At 37.9% G+C, this 17,026-nt stretch overlaps 2 protein-coding genes across 5 annotated transcripts in view; both read left to right on the forward strand.

Moving 5' to 3' along the window:
- Positions 1-17,026, forward strand: part of ABL2 (ABL proto-oncogene 2, non-receptor tyrosine kinase) — a 103,981-nt gene that overhangs the window by 11,959 nt on the left and 74,996 nt on the right. The window lies entirely within an intron of this gene.
- LOC120247463 (60S ribosomal protein L36a-like) lies at positions 4,319-4,636 on the forward strand. Its single transcript, XM_039255385.1, has one exon. The coding sequence runs from the start codon at positions 4,319-4,321 to the stop codon at positions 4,634-4,636; it is 318 nt and encodes a 105-aa protein (XP_039111316.1).

Genomic DNA, 17,026 nt, shown 5'->3' on the forward strand with positions numbered 1-17,026 from the left:
CCCCTTAAAGTTTATTTATTTAAAGTTTAATGTATATTTATTTTTGAGAGAGAGACAGAGGGAAAGAATGAGCAGGGGAGGGGCAGGAGAGAGAGAGGGAGACACAGAATCTGAAGCAGGCTCCAGGCTCTGAGCTATCAGCACAGGGCCCGACCTGGGGCTCAAACTCATGGACTGTGAGATCATGACCTGAGCTGAAGTCGGATGCTTAACCGACTGAGCCACCCAGGTGCCCCAGAGTTTATTTTGAGTGTGGGTTACAGAGAAAGGGAGAGACAGAATCCCAAGCAGGCTTCATGCTGTCAGTGCAGAGCCCAACATGGGACTCAACTCCACAACCATGAGATCATGACCCATCTAATCAGGAGTCAGATGCTTAACTGTCCCAGCCACGCAGGTGTCCCCTGCCCATTTTTTAATAGAATTTTTTGTGCCTTTGGGTTGTATAAAATTGTTCCTCTTAAAGCTAAAGAGCTTGATAGGCAGATCTTTGAGAAGTCTGTCTTAAAGCGTTATTTCTGAATTTTTACATAATTTCTGAATTTTATATCTTTGGATTTTGGTTTTCTTGTTGGTTTAGGAAGTTTTGACTGTTTTTCTGGTTTTCACATTATATGTCTTCTCTGTTTCCTCTGAGGTCCTAATATTTATATATTAGTATTCATTAATCTTTTTTCTGTATTGGTTTTTATTATTATAGCATTTCACTGAATTTCTAATTTACTTATTTACTGATTTATTTCTGGTTTAATAGTGTTGAACTATTACATACTGTCGTGTAGTTGAGTCATTTACATTAGTAGTTTTCTGTGAGTGATACGTGTGAGTAGGACTCTGGGTTAAAAGTAATTAGAGCCTCCAGATTATGTAATCTATAGAAAATTTATATGGGGATAGTGGAGGCTCAAGGACAGGAATGCAGCTAGGCTGGCCTAGACAAAGGACATGGAAGGTTGCTAGAAACTCAGGAAATATTTATTTTTTGTCTTTTGCTTTGGCTACTTGCTCACTTGATTCTTTCTCTCTTAGACATTCATTTCATATCACACTTGCCATTATTTTTTAATGTCTTTTCTGATCAAGAGGATGGTTTATAGTGAACTTTCATTTTTTAGTGTCAGTTCCAAATTCTCAGGTCAGTCATTGTGATTGGTGCTCAGATCGCCTCTAACAGGAGTTCTCAGACTCCATAATACTGACATTTCAGGCTGGCTGTTTTTTGTTGTGGGGCTGGCTTATGCTTTGTAGAATGTTTAACAGCATCTCTGGCTCCTGCTAACTAAATGTCAGGAGCACTCCCCTTCTAATTTTGAAGACCAAAAAATGTCTATAGATATTGCCAGTATCCTCTTGGGGGTAGAATTACCCCTGGTTGAGAACCACTGACCTAGAATGTGTTTGGCTATTGTGGGCATACCATTGTGTGAGGACGTTTCAGGAGAGGCATTGTGAGCTGGATAGGTACTCAAGACGCCTGATAAATACTTTCAGTTTTTTTTTTTGTAGCAACTATAAATTTAGTGCTGTTTTCCATTATTGTTAGGCATTCCTTTTTAAAATATTTTAAAAGTATTTAGCATTAACATGTTTCTTATTAAAATCTTCAACTGGGGAACACCTGGATGGCTCAGTGGGTTAAGTGTCTGACTCTTGGTTTTGGCTCAGGTCATGATTTCACAGTTTGTGAGTTCCACCCTTGAGACAGTCTCTGTGCTGACAATGCAGAGCCTGTTTCGGATTCTGTCTCTGCCGCTCTCTTTGTGCCCCTGCCTTGCTCATGATCTTTCTCTTTCTCTCCCTGTCTCTTGGAAAATAAATGAAAAAGTAAATCTTCAACTGGAGTTGTAGAGCTTGCCATTTTTGGCTATTTCTCTGACTCTCAATTTCTCAATCTCCTGCTGATTTTTTCTTTTCTCTGAGAGTGTGTGTATATGTATGAGAGTATTGGTTGTTCTATGATAAAATTTATGATTTTGGTAGCCAGACAGTCCTAGGTATGAACATTTAGAACTGGAAGAGACCTTAGAAATCCTGTATTCCAGGGGCGCCTGAGTGGCTCATTCGGTTGAGCGTCCGACTTCGGCTCAGGTCACAATCTCACAGTTCGTGGGTTTGAGCCCCGCGTCGGGCTCTGTGCTGACTGCCAGTTCAGAGCCTGGAGCCTGCTTTCGATTCTGTGTCTCCCTCTCTCTCTGACCCTCCCCTGCTCACACTGTCTCTCTCTCACTCAGAAATAAATAAAACATTTAAAAAAATTTAAAAAATCCTGTATTCTAATACACTTGATTTACAGATGGGTAAACTGTGCTTTGAGAGATGAAGCAAATTGATTGTGGACAGATAGCTTAGCAGTAGAGCACAGAAAGATTTAAGTCTAACTTATTTTTCTAGGTTTAGTTTCTAGTTATTTTTTGTTGGCACTTATCTTTTGCTTTTGGTATTATTATTTGTATAATATTTAGCATTGATTTTTGTTTTTTCTTTTAGATTTATTTTTAGAGAGAGATAGAGACAGCATGAGCAGGGGAGGGTCAGAGAGAGAGAGGGAGACACAGAATCTGAAGACAGGCTCCAGGCTCTGAGCCAGCTGTCAGTACAGAGCCCGACGTGGGACTCGAACCCACGAACCGTGAGATCATGACCTGAGCCGAAGTCAGACGCTTAACCGACTGAGCCACCCAGGTGCCCCAATATTTAGCACTTGTATGCCAAACTCTGCTGCAAGAATCTCATTTAATCTTAATCCAGTAAATGATGAAAATAGGTCTCAAAATAAATGGCATGTCTAACCTAAAAATTATGCTCTTAACCATTTTGCTTTAATAGCAGCATAATAGCATTGGGAGACAATTGGGTGCTTGTGTGCCAGGTACTTGATTCTCTTATCTCACTCAGTCCTTAAAACAACCCTGAGAAAAAATAAATAAGCCAGTTAAAAATGGGCAGAAGACATGAACAGAAATTTCTCTAAAGAGGACAGACACGTGAAAAGATGCTCAGCATCACTTATCACCAGGGAAATGCAAATCAAGACCACAATGTGGTATCACCTCACACCTGTCAGAATGGCTAAAATCAAAAACACAAGAAACAAGTGTTGGTGCAGATTTGGAGAAAAAAATCCTCCTGCACTATTGGTGGGAATACAAACTGGTGCAGCTACTGTGGAAAACCGTATGGAAGTTCCTCTGAAAGGTAAAAACAGAACTACCCAATGATCCAGTAATTGCACTGCTGGGTATTTACCCAAAGAATACAAAAACACTAATTCAAAGGAATGCATACATCCCTATACTTATTGAAGCATTATTTACACTAGCCAAATTATGGAAGCCACCCAAGTGTCCATTGATAGATGAATGGATAAAGAAGGTTTGGGGTGCGTTTACGCACGCGCGCACACACACACACACACACACACACACACACAGAATGGAATATTATTCAGCCATAAAAAAGAATGAAGTCTTGCCATTTGCAACCACATGGATAGAGCTAGGGAGTATTATGCTAAGTGAAATAAGTCAGAGAAAGATGAATAACATATGATTTCACATATAAGTGGACTTTAAAAAACAACAAATGAACTGAGGGGAGAAAAAAGACAAATTAAGAAACAGACTCTTTAACTATAGACAACAAACTGATTGTTACGGGGGGTGGGGGGGGGATGGTTACCGGAGGGGGGGATGGTGAAATGAGTGATGGGATTAAAGAGTACACTTACGTGATGGGCCCTGAGTAATGTTTAGAATTGTGGAATCACTATAGTGTACATCTGAAGCTAATATAACCAACACTGTATGTTAGCTGTAATTATGTATACTGGAATTGAAAAACAAAGAATAAGTATATAATGCATGAAGAAAAAAACCCTGAGAGCTATACATACTTAATAGTTTTAGCTATGATGAAGATGATAATTAGTTGAGTTAAAGAGATTAAGTCACCTTTAAGTTCACAGAACTCGTAGGAAGCTGAGCTTGGGTTAAGTTTTGTGGTTTTCCCAATTCTCTGTTGCACCTCTCAGGAGATATCCTGTACTCGTGTTCCACTGTTTTCCTAAAGCCCTCATGATAATGTAATAAAAGGAAAAAAAATATAATATGTATAATTCACTTTAATAAAGATTAATATTACCATTTTGTTCATTTTGAGACTAACCTTTATGTACTGTTTTTATTTCTCAGGTATTTTTTAGAATTGAATTTGAAAGAAATATTAACAAAAGGAAGCTAGATAATTACTATTAGCAGGAAAATATTTCCTTAAAAAATTTATATTTAGTCCTTTCCGTGCCAATAGCCTTCTCGCAGTCATGGTGAACATTCCTAAAACCTGCTGGACTTTCTGCAAGAAGTGTGGCAAGCACCAACCCCACAAAGTGACACAGTACAAGAAAGGCAAAGATTGTCTTTATACTCAGGGAAAGCGGCGTTATGACAGGAAGAGTGGCTATGGTGGGCAGACTAAGCCAATTTTTTGGAAAAAGGCTAAAACTACAAAGAAGATTGTGCTGAGGCTTGAATATGTTGAGCCCAACTGCAGATCTGAGAGAATGCTGGCTATTAAGAGATGCAAACATTTTGAACTGGGAGGAGATAAGAAAAGAAAGGGCCAAGTGATTCAGTTCTGAGCTTCATATTTTGTTACATTATGAAGACAATAAAATCTTGAGGTTGTGTTCACTTCATTTGGTTACAGTTGGTCTTTTGAGTGTGAAATAAACTGGTGCCCTCAGTGAAAGTCCCTTTTTGGGGAAATTTATGCTTAAAAAAAATAAAAAATTTGTATCAGTTGGAAGAGCAGGTGACTCTTGGTCTCAGGGTAATGAATTCAAGCCCCACATTGGGTGTAGAGATTACTTAAAATGAATAAAGTTTAATATATACTTTATGAGATTACTGATATATATAGATACATATACTTGTATATAGCATATCTATATATACATATACTCTGATCTCTTGCTCTCTGATCTTGATTTAAACAGCTTTTTTTTTACACTTGGCGTTCGGTTTTTTTTGAATATAATTTACTATCAAATTGGTTTCCATATAACACCCAGTGCTCATCCCAACATGTGCCCTCCTCAATGCCCATCACTCACTATCCCCTCTCCCCCACCCCCATCAACCGTCAGTTCTCATTAGAGGGTCTCTTATGGTTTGCCTCCCTCCCTTTCTAACTTTTTCCCCCTTTGCCTCCCCCATGGTCTTCTGTTAAGTTTCTCAAGATCCACATATAAGTGAAAACATGGTATCTGTCTTTCTCTGACTTATTTCACTTAGCTTAATTCCCTCCAGTTCCATCCACGTTGCTGCAGATGGCCAGATGTCATTCTTTCTCATTGTCATGTAGTATTCCCTTGTATATATAAACCACATCTTCTTGACCCATTCGTCCGTTGATGGATATTTAGGCTCTTTTCTGATTTGGCTATTGTTGAAAGTGCTATTATGAACATTGGGGTACATGTGCCCCTATGCATCAGCACTCCTGTATCCCTTGGCTAAATTCCTAGCAGTGCTATTGCTGGGTCATAGGGGAGTTCTATTTTAAATTTTTTGAGGAACCTCCACATTGTTTTCCAGAACGGCTACACCAGTTTGCATTTCCACCAACATACACTTGGAATGCTTGATGCATTTGGGTTTTCTAGTTGAGTGCTTTCATTTTTAAACATCTGTCAGAGCTGCAACCATTTATAAGTATGCAGTTAATAGCATAGGATTCTGGTGTTAAACTATGTGGGTTTAGAGCCTAGATTAAATTTGTGATTTTGGTATCTTGACATAGATATGAAAAATTTAGAACTGTAAGAGACCTTAGAAATTAAGTATTTCTGGGCAAGTTACTTCTTTTGTGTGTGTTTCTTCATCTGTGAGATAGTCATGCTAATAACAGTACATACCTTACAGAGTTGTTGTGAAAATGATTACATGTAAAATTTCCAGAGAGTGCATAGTGGATGATAAAAGTGCTCAAAGAGTGATTGAAAAGCAACAAAGTGATAGAAAAGCAACTTAAAAATGGATAATTTTTATTTGTTAATAGATTTGAGTTTCAAACATTCTAAATATATTTAGTGTTTAAACACATTGTATTTAGGCTTGTTCTGTGCCTGGCTTTAATTACCAGATTTCAGTGCTTCTGGATATATAGATAAGCATAATGTGTAGTTTTAGTCTGTTTTGATTCAATTATTACACTCTAATTGAGCATTTTTTTTTCTGATTGGATATTTCTAGCACTTAGGTAAATCATAATCTTTCCTCTTTCACAAAGGGCACTTGGAAATCACCCTAAAGTACTTTTTTTATATAATATAGATAGAAAAGCTAGCCAAAGGTGCCATAAGAAAACAGGAATGGTGAACCGATGGCGCTAACTCCATAAGGTGGTGGAAGGGAATGGTGTGTGTGCACGCTGGCGACCATGACACTCCATGGACAGGATTCATAGTACAGCTGGGCCTTATGGAAACTGGAGCTGGTAAGCAATTAGAAATTAAGACTGCCTGCTTCATCTTTCTCCTTCAGAAGCTGCACGGTTTGGGCATCTTTTTTTTGCTGTGTACATCTGTTCGGGTTTCCTTTCTTCCAGCTGGCGTTCTCAGGTTTAGCTTGTATATGGAGTGTAATGGCTGTTCAGCTTCTCTTTATTGTGAAAAGTCTCAATATATTCTTCTGGCATATATCCCTGCTGCTAAATGACTCAGTCTTTGTCTTTTAAAATTTAAATCATTTGTCTGTTTATTGAATGGTCAATACCTTTACATCGTTTAAAATTCATATGGTACAGAAGTGTTTCTGCCACTTCCTTTCCCATAACCACCCAGATTTTGGCAGTCATTTCACCAGTTTCTTGCGTATACTTCCAAGTATACGCACACCCACTCACCCACCCACCCACACACACAAGCCTGTATGTCTCCCCAGTCCTTTTTTTTTTTTTTTTTATAAGACCTGTCGAAGCATATTAAATGCACTGTTTTGCACCTTTCCTTTTTCACTTAATGTATCTTGGAAATTTCTCATGTTAGTAAATAAAGAATTTGCTTTTTTTTTTTTAAGCGCATAGCATTTCATTGTAGGAATGAATTCTATAATTAGGTTGTTTTCAAATAGTGAAAAACCTTATATGTTTCATTTTAAACATTAGTATAGGATAAATGGCTTGAATTGGACTCGCTGACAAAGGATATGGGGATTTCAAAATATTTATTGCATAAACTATCTTTTATGCACCTTTTTGTATGCTAAAATCCTGTGTATGTTTGATTCTATTTCTGAATTTTCTGTTCTGCTGATTTGCCTAAGTATGTCCCTCTATCACATTGTTTTAATTTCGGTACTTTTTATAATGTGCAGGATAACATGGTGGTTAAGAATATGGACTTGTGCTAAACTGCCTTGCTTTGAAATCTTGTCTTTACCACTTCCTCAGCTGTATGACCTTTGCCAAGTTACTTAAAATCTCTGTAATTTAGTGTCCTTATCTGTAAATTGGAGATGATGATAATACCTATCAAATAAGTTTATGAAGATTAAGAGTGTTTATTTATATAAAGTGCTTAGAACAGTGTTTGACATGTAATTAGCGTTATAGTTGTTGTATTGGTTTATTGTTGCGCCTATCCAGTAGGGCTAGTTCTTCATTGTTCTTTATTTTCAGAATATTCCTGGGTATTCTTGCTTGCCTGTTTTTTCACATTAGCTTTACAGTCAGACTAGGTTATGGGTTGGTAACAATGGGTTGGTAACAATAGCCCCCTCCTCATGTCAGTGGAATAACATATTAAAGGTCTGTCACTCACACTACATGCTCAGAGTGGATCATTTGTGTGTGTTGGATGGGCTTGGCAGGAGGTGTGAGAGGGGCTATGCCCATCTTTTGTCATCATGAACCCAGACTGATAGGCTTCCACTATCATTCTGGAATGCTGGCAGATGCCATTTCAGGGGGAAAGGAATGAGAAATCAAGTACTAGTGGAAACTTTAAAAGTTAGAAGAGACCTACATCACTTACGCTTGTGTTTTATTAGCCAAAGCAACTTGTATGGCCTTAAGTCATGTTAAGGGGATGGGAACAGTGCAGTTTTGCCATGCGCCTAGAAAGGCAGCTAGAAATACTTGATGGAGAGCAGTAATGACTACCATAATTTGCTCTATGGTTTGATATACGTGTATATATATTTTTTTAACTCTGTGAAATACACTAATACCCCCGTGCCCGCCCTTAGCCCAAATTCCTATATAGTAACTGTGTTGAGTTCAAATTCTAGAATCTCTGAGTGATGTTCAGAGTCTGTTAGATTCAGAGGAGATTCATCTTAGTCCAGACAGCTGTGAGTGAAACAGGTCAATTAACTGGACTATGAAAAAAGCATTCTATTAGTATTTTCTCAGGCTCCTTGGTGGTTGGTAGGAGTGAAAATGTAAAGGGAACTTCTACTTTTAACTCCACCTACTGTCTACATTATTTAAATTCCTTTTTCACAATGAGCATGTATTTTGTAAAGAGAGATGTTAACACAACCTACCATAAAAGGATCCTCTTGTTTCCTATTCATAATAAGTAAATCATGTATAATAAGTAGTGTGACCAGAGCTGGAATGTAACATAAGACTCTAACCCACTGTGCTTTCTAGTATACCAAGATGCTGCTGTTGCTGCTTTTTCTTTCTTTCTTTCTTTTCTTTTCTTTTTTTTTAGTATTTTTTTTAATATAATTTATTGTCAAATTGGTTCCCATACAACAACCACTGCTCATTCCAACCAAGATGCTTCTTTTAATGCATGGGTTTCTGTGTATAGCTTTCTAAAAACAGTGTAAGTATATTTTTTTGTTATTTGCAATGAACATTGAAAAAAAGCTGTTTACTTTGAAGAGTATGATTTTTGGAAAAATAACCGAAGTGAAGAATGATCTAAGAAACTTACCTTGAGGACCTCAGAGAGTGTGCAGTCTCTACTAATAGGATAATAGTGGGAGAAAACTGGTTTCTCACTTGAAGATCGGAGTATTTAGCTTTATTTATTTTTGACTGAGTTTTATGGAACAGCTTACAAAGCCACCAGAAGACTGATCAAGTGTAATATGTTTGTATCTTATTATTTGTCCAAATATAGCATGTTTATTAAATATAAATTCCTTCTTTCATCTTTTAAACTAGAAAAAAAGCCATTTATTTACTACTCATTCCTTTATTTCTTTAAAGGGGAAGGAAAAATAATTTTTTGTTGTTACAAAAGCATGTATTTCATTACAGGGAAAAAAAAAAACATAAAAAAGTAAAAACAAAACAAACCCCAAAAGCCATCTTCCTGTTTAGAGATAACAGTCATTAAAGTTTTGGTATGTATCCTTTTAAACCCTCTTTTATGCATATAATTTGTATTCTTAAAATTTTCTTAATGTTTACTTATTCTTGAGAGAGAGAGAGAATGAGAGAATGAGCAGGGGAGGGGCAGAGAGAGATAGGGAGACAGAATCAGAAGCAGGCTCCAGGCAGTCAGCACAGAGCCTGATACAGGGCTTGAACTCACGAACCATGAGATCATGACCCAAGCTGAAGTCAGACGCTTAACTGAGCCACCCAGGTTCCCCATATAATTTGTATTCTTAACCAAAATGTATACAAAGCATACATGCAATTTTTGTTACTTTTTTCACTTTATACTTGACCTTTGAACAATGTGGGGGTTAGGGGTACTAATTGTCCTGCAGTTGAAAATCCATGTGTAACTTTGACTTCCCCAAAACTTAATTACTAATAGCTTACTGTTGATCAGAAGCCTTACTGATTTGAGATAACATTGATGGACCTAGAGGGTGTTATACTAAGTGAAATAAGTCAGACTGAGAAAGATAAGTCATATTTCACTCAATGTGGAATCTAAAAACCAAAAGAAATGAACAAACAAGAAGGAGAATCAGACTTATAAATACAGAGAACAATCTGATGGTTGCCAGAGCAGAGGGGAGATGGGCGGATGGTCACAATGGGTGAAGGGGAGCGGAAAGTACTGCTCCCAGCTATGGAATGAATAATTACTGGAATAAAAGACATAGCATAGAGAATATAGTCAATGATATTGTAATAGCGTTACATGGTGACAAGTAGTAGCTACTTTGTGAGCACAGCATAATGTATAGACTTGTAAAATCACTGTGTTGTGCACCTGAGACTAACATTGTGTTCCAACTATACTAAAAAAATTAAAATAATAAGGACCATATATTTATAGTACTGTGCTGTATTTATTGAAAAGAATCCACATATAAGTGGATCTATCCAGTTCAGGGCCATCTGGCTTAAGGGTCAACAGTATATATTTTGAAACTTATAAATCTTAAAGGAGAAAGGGTTTTTGGGGGGCCTCTTTAGTACTTTTGTATTTACTTCTCACACTATTTAACATCCACACTTTTGTCTTACAATTTTTATTGTTGTTCCTATTTCCTCAGTTAAGTTCCTTGGAGACTTCTGTATCCCTTATTCTGCTGAGCTCATATTTTTATTTAAGGACAGGACGTATATTAATGGAAGAGATTGTAGGGAAACCAGGAGACATTTCAGCAATTATTGCAGGGTACAGATCAATCACTAATTCACTTATAGTCTAGCATTGTTCAGTTTGCTGACATTACCAAATAAGTACAGATTTGTCTACATATATTTAAAATCCTTTCCTTTTTTAAAGCCAGAGTAGAATGTTCCTGTGATTATAATTTTTTACATGACCCTTTGAACCGAACATACTTAGTCTGAGACATTAACTCTTTTGAAAATGAAATGTGGAGGAGGACAGCAAGGTTATATTCCATTCCTTTTAAATGTCATGAGTTGTTTAATTTCTTTTAAGAAGAAGGAAGAGTGGGTTTACTGTCTAGTTTTTAGGTGGTGATTTATAAGAGAATATCACTCCCACAATGTTAACAGCTAATTTGTAAATGTGCATATTAACTGGTAATATGTAGAAATCTTAAGGGACTAAGGTCTACTTAAAAAGTTTTTAAAGGTATTAACAGTTATTGATTTGTTACAGTATAGATGATCAATAATATGTATTAAATTGCACCAAATGATGTATATCCCAGTGTGCTTAAAAGGATTCACCCCCCCCACCCTCCACAGGTATTCTCCTTAAGGATAGATACGGAATTTAAGCATACCATAGTGTGTGGCTTTTAAAACTTGGGCATAAGTAGCTGATAAGTTAGAAAAAAACATAGTGTCTCAGAAAAGGAAATCTTGGTTAAAATGATGAGAAATGGGGACCCTATTTGTATAGCAAATACAGATTGCCAAGAGCAAAACAAACCCCAAATTGTTCTGTCTCTAAAGGGAGCATCTCAGTTGTGCAATAGAGAGTTACCTAGCGGACTTGAGACTGCTACCCTTAGAAAACTGCCTGCTTACAAGGTTAACTCTCGGCTGATGTTTGGGAAGTTGGATTTTAGGAGGGTTCCCACCATTCCCAGAACAGTGGCTCACTGTGCCTAAACTGATTGCATAACGTGGTTTATGTCAAACACCTGCTTTCCATCTAGGCATCTGGAATTTTGGTACATGGTAGGCAAAGGGTGCCTACCTGACCAGCCCCCAAGAAGAACCTTGCCAACTCTCGAATGAGCTTAGCTTGTACACAACATTTTACACATGTTGTTTTAATTCATTGCTTGAGGAGTTAATGTGTCTTGTGTGACTACCTTGGGATAAGACTTTCGGAAGCTTGTGTCTGATTTCCTCCAGACTTTACCCCATCTGCCTTTTCTTTAGCTGCTTTTGCTTTGTATCATTTTGCTTTAATAATGAATATGACTATGTAGCGAGTCCTCTGAATCTGCCTAGTGAATCATCGAAGCTGGGGGTGGAATGGGACCATCCCTCTTCCACATAACCGTGGATTGGGTAAATTTATACCTGGAGTCACTGTGCTTGTATAAAGCCGGTAGACACAGAAGTGTTTTGGTTTAAGGTGTGTTTAAAATGGATAGTAGATTGAACAGGTGAAACTAAAAGTAAGTTTGGGGTCTGTAGGAAAGGGAAAAAATGTCTTAATTTGTGACTGAGAAACTTCTCTCTAAGGTTCTGTTTTTGTGAAACTGGATCTTGGTATCGGGCTGTCTCCTAAGGTTTTGTTCTGTATGGAACTACGTTACTCCGAATGGAGAACTGAAAATGGCAGAGATGGGACTCCAGAACGCACTGTGATGGAGAAGGACACGGTTTTGGAATGAGTCAGATTTGGGTTAGAATTCCAGTTTAGGGGCGCTTGGGTGACTCAGTCGGTTAAGCGTCCGACTTCAGCTCAGGTCATGATCTCGCGGTTTGTGGATTCGAGTCCTGCGTCGGGGTCTGTGACAGCCAGCTCAGAGCCTGGAGCCTGTTTCAGATTCTGTGTCTCCCTCTCTCTCTAACCCTCCCCTGCTCACTCTGTCTGTCTGTCTGTTTCTCTCTCTGAAATAAATAAAACAGTTTTAAAAAATTAGAAGTTTAAAGCTTAGAGCATTAAGTTTTAGAAAATGGAACTTTAAGTTTATTTCTAAAAGTGTCCAGTGGAACTTTTCCTGATTTATTTTAAGAGCTATGAATATTTTAAGAACTAAGAATATTGGGTGATGAGCGCCAGGTGGTGTATCGAACTTTTAAATTACTGTATTAGAGGGGTGCCTGGGTGGCACAGTCTGTTAAGCATCCGATTTCGGCTTAGGTCATGATCTCACAGTTTGTGGGTTCGAGCCCCGCATTGGGCTCTGTGCTGACAGCTAGCTCAGAGCCTGGGGACTGTTTCAGATTCTGTGTCACACTCTCTCTCTGACCCTCCCCTGCTCATGCTGTCTCTCTCTCAGAAATAAAACCTTAAACAAAAATAAATTACTGTATTATACACATGAAACTATAATACAACACTGTATGTTAACTAAGCAGAATTAAAATAAAAACTTAAAAAACCCTAAGAATATTGTAAGAACAAAATCAAGAAGGGGATGGGAGGCATAAAAAGTTTATGAATGTTTTCCATACCTTCTGGTGAGGTTGTCATGAATTAGCTGACGGTTTTGTGTTAGTATGTTTTAGTAACTGACTGAACACATCTAACATCTATTCTCTTATGAATACTTCCAGGTAATGGACAACTTGAATTAATTTATGGGCATATTATCTTAGAATTTTTAGAATCAGTGTTTAGAAAGATAGTGGATTTTATTTTTATTTTTTTATTTTATTTTATTTTTTTTAATGTTTTTTTAATGTTTTATTTATTTCTAGGAGAGAGAGAGAGAGACAGCGCGAGCAGGGGAGGGTCAGAGAGAGAGGGATTCACAGACTGAAACAGGCTCCAGGCTCTGAGCTGGCAGACAGCACAGAGCCCGACGCGGGGCTCGAACCCACGAACCGCGAGATCATGACCTAAGCGAAAGTCAGACGCTCAACCGACTAAGCCACCCAGGCGCCCCTGGATTTTATTTTTAATGTGTACTTATTTTGAGAGAGAATATCTCTCACATTCTGTCTCACATTCTCTCTCTCATTCTCTCTCACATTCTCTCTCTCTCTCTCTCTCTCTCTCTCTCTCTCACACACACACACACACACACACACACACACACACACACACACGAGGGAGGGGCAGAGAGAGAATCTCAAGCAAGAATCTGATAGCGCAGAACCCAACACAGGGCTTAATCCCATGAACCTTGAGATCATGACCTGAGTCGAAATCAGGTGCTTAACTGAGCCATCCAGGCACCTCAAGGTAATGGCATTTTAAAACAGAATTGTGTGATTCTGTTGTGTGTATGTGTTTTTTTTTTTTTTTTAAATAACTTTTAGAGGTGTCTGGCTGGCTCAGTTGGTATAACATGTGACTCTTGATATTAGGGTCATGAGTTCAAGTTCCACATTGGTGGATGTAGAGTTTACTATAAAAGTAATTAAAAAATAGAGGCACCTGGGTGGCTTAGTCAGTTAAGTGTCTGGCTCTTTGTTTGGCTCTTTGTTTTGGCTCAGGTCTTGATCTCACGGTTTCGTGAGTTGAGTCCCATGTTGGGCTCTGTTATGACATCGCAGTGTGGACTTGGGATGCACCTCCCTTGCTTACACTGTCTCTGTTTCTCTCAAAATAAATAAATAAACTTAAAAATATCTTTTATTTTGAAAGTTTCAAGATTATAGAAGAGTTGTAAGAAAACATTTAGAATTCTCATTTACTCTTTTCCCAAGTTCCCCATTGTTAATATTTTGCCTCATTTGTGTTCTTATATTTCCTTCCTCTCTTTTTCTTCCTCCACCTCTCCTTAACCAGGAGTGTGTGTCAAGATCGTCTCTAGAACATTAAGAAAAAAAAAAAAAAAAGTTTCTACTGAACCAAGCAGGTGTATTCTGAAGAAAAAACACTTCCCTTGTGATTTGGATATATACATCAGGTGAAGAATTACAGATGGTCCCTGACTTAATGATGGTTGACTTACAATATTTCAACTTCACCATGGTGCAAAAGTGACACCATTCAATAGAAACCATACTGTGAATTTTGAATTCGCAACATAACACTCTTGTCATAGTGGGCAGTGGCGGTGAGCCACAGAGACCTATCAGCGACGTGCTCACAAGGGTAAGCAGTTGATACACAACCATTCTGTACCCATAAAGTCAGTCTGTTTTTCACTTTCAGTATGTTATTCAATGAATTACATGAGTTATTCAACACTTTATTATAAAATAGGCTTTGTGTTTGATGAGTTTTTCTAACTGTAAGCTAAAGTAAATGTTCTGAGTATGTTTAAGGTAGGCTAGGCTAAGCTATGATGGTCAGTAGGTTAAGTGCATTAAGTGCATTTTCATTTGACAATATTTCTACTTAATGATGGATTTATTGGGACTTAGCCCAATTGAAATTGAGGAAGAGCTGTAGTTCATTAGAATATGATGAGAGTTTATTCTCTCTTTGTGGGAGCATAGGGGCCCTCAGAGTCATCGTAGGCTAAATTGCACAGCTGTGAAGTCTGTCTGATTTAGTGTTCAGCCTTTTCAATACATTTATTATCCTCTGGGTTCCATTATCCCTATTGAGAAGTTAGTTGTCAGTATAATTATCCTTCCTGGAGACTGTCTGTCATTTCTATGTAGTGATTTTACCAATCTTTTTGTCTTTAGTATTCTGCATTCTCAGTACAAAGTAACTAGGTATAGATTTCTTACTATTTATCCAGTAGTGATTATTTGTGCTTCCTGAAACTTCAGTTGTGGAAAAGTCTCAGCAGTTACATCTTCAATTATTGCCTCTTTCCCATTTTCTCTACTCTTTTCTTGAATATTTAGACATATGTTGGACCTTTTGTTCTGTCCTCATGTTGCTTAGCTGCTGTCCCGTGTTTTCATTTGTTGTAGGACTGTGCTACATTTTGTGTGTTTCTTTAGTGTGGTCTTTAGCTGGTCTAATCTGCTATTTAGTCTATCAGTTTAACTTCTAATTTCAGTTACTGTATTTTTCATTTCTACAAGTTCTTTTTTTTTTTTTTTAAATGTTTTTATTTATTTCTAGGAGAGAGAGACAGTGTGAGCAGGGGAAGGTCAGAGAGAGAGGGAGTCACAGCCTGAAACAGGCTTCAGGCTCTGAGCTGGCAGTCAGCACAGAGCCTGACGCAGGGCTCGAACCTACGAACCGCGAGATCATGACCTAAGCGAAAGTTGGACGCTTAACCGACTAAGCCACCCAGGCGCCCCTCATTTCTACAAGTTCTGTTTGATTCTCTTTAAAAGATCTGGTCTTTTTAAAAAAAATTGTGGTCAAATACACAGAATATAAAATTTACCATTTTAACCATTTAAAAATATACAGTTGAGGGGCCTCTGATGGCTCAGTCAGCTAAGTGTCTGATTTTGGCTCAGGTCATGATCTCTTGGTTTATGAGTTCAAGCCCTGCATCAGGCTCTGTGATGAAAGCTCAGAGCATGAAGCCTGTTTTGGATTCTGTGTGTCTCTCTTTCTCTCTATCCCTACCCCGCTTGTACTCTGTCTCTCTCTTTTTCTCAAAAATAAATAAACATTAAAAAAATAAAAGTATATAGTTGAGTGGCATTAGCGTATTCACATTGTATAACCATCACCACCATCCTTCCCCAGAACTCTGCTCATCTTGTAAAACTGAAACCTTGTACCTATTAAACAAAATAGCTTCCCATTTCCCCTTCCCCTGGCAACCACTGTTCTACTTTCTGTGTCTATGAATGTGACTGCGCTAAGTACCTCATATAAGTGGAATTGTACAATATTTGTCCATTTGTGATTGGCTTATTTAACATGATGGCCTCAGGGTTCATCCATGTTGTAGCGTATGACAGAAGTTCCTTCCTTTTTAAGACTGAATGATAATTCATTGTATGTGTGTACCACAGTTTATTTACTCCTCTGTCAGTGGACATTTGGGTTACTTCCACATTTTGACTATTATGAATAATGTTGCTATGAATTTAAGGTATACAGATATCTCTTTGAGCCCTGCTTTAATTTCTTTGGGGTATATATCCAGAAGTGGAATTGTTGGGTCATAAGGTAATTCTATTTTAATTTTTCAAGGAACTGCCAATTTTTTTTCTATAGTGGCTGCACCATTTTACATTCCTACCGGTCGTGCACAAGGATTCCGATTTTACCACATCCTCATTATCACTTATTTTTTGTTTATTTGATGGTAGCCTGGTGGGTGGGATCTGGTGTCTCGTTGTGGCATTGATGTGCATTTCCCTGATGACTGGTGATGTTGAGCATCTCTGCATGTGCTTGTTGGCCTGGCTGTTTGTACCTCCAGTTTGAAGAAATTTCTATTCAAATCCCTTGCCCATTCTTGAATTGGATTTATTTTTTTGTTGGTGGTGGTCTCTGTTAGTAGTGTCTGTTTCATTTACTATCATTATTCCCCTTTTTTCTTTTTTTTAGAGTTTATTTATTTTGAGAAAGAGAGTGAGAGAGAAAGAGCAGGGGAGGGGCAGAGAGAGGGAATCCCAGACA

The sequence above is a fragment of the Hyaena hyaena genome, unplaced genomic scaffold (assembly GCF_003009895.1).
Source record: "Hyaena hyaena isolate Hyena2069 unplaced genomic scaffold, ASM300989v1 scaffold_525, whole genome shotgun sequence".
Taxonomy (NCBI): domain Eukaryota; kingdom Metazoa; phylum Chordata; class Mammalia; order Carnivora; family Hyaenidae; genus Hyaena; species Hyaena hyaena.

Excerpts from the sequence above, each read along its gene's own strand:
- LOC120247463 (XM_039255385.1), top strand. The coding sequence starts at position 4,319 with ATGGTGAACATTCCTAAAACCTGCTGGACTTTCTGCAAGAAGTGTGGC.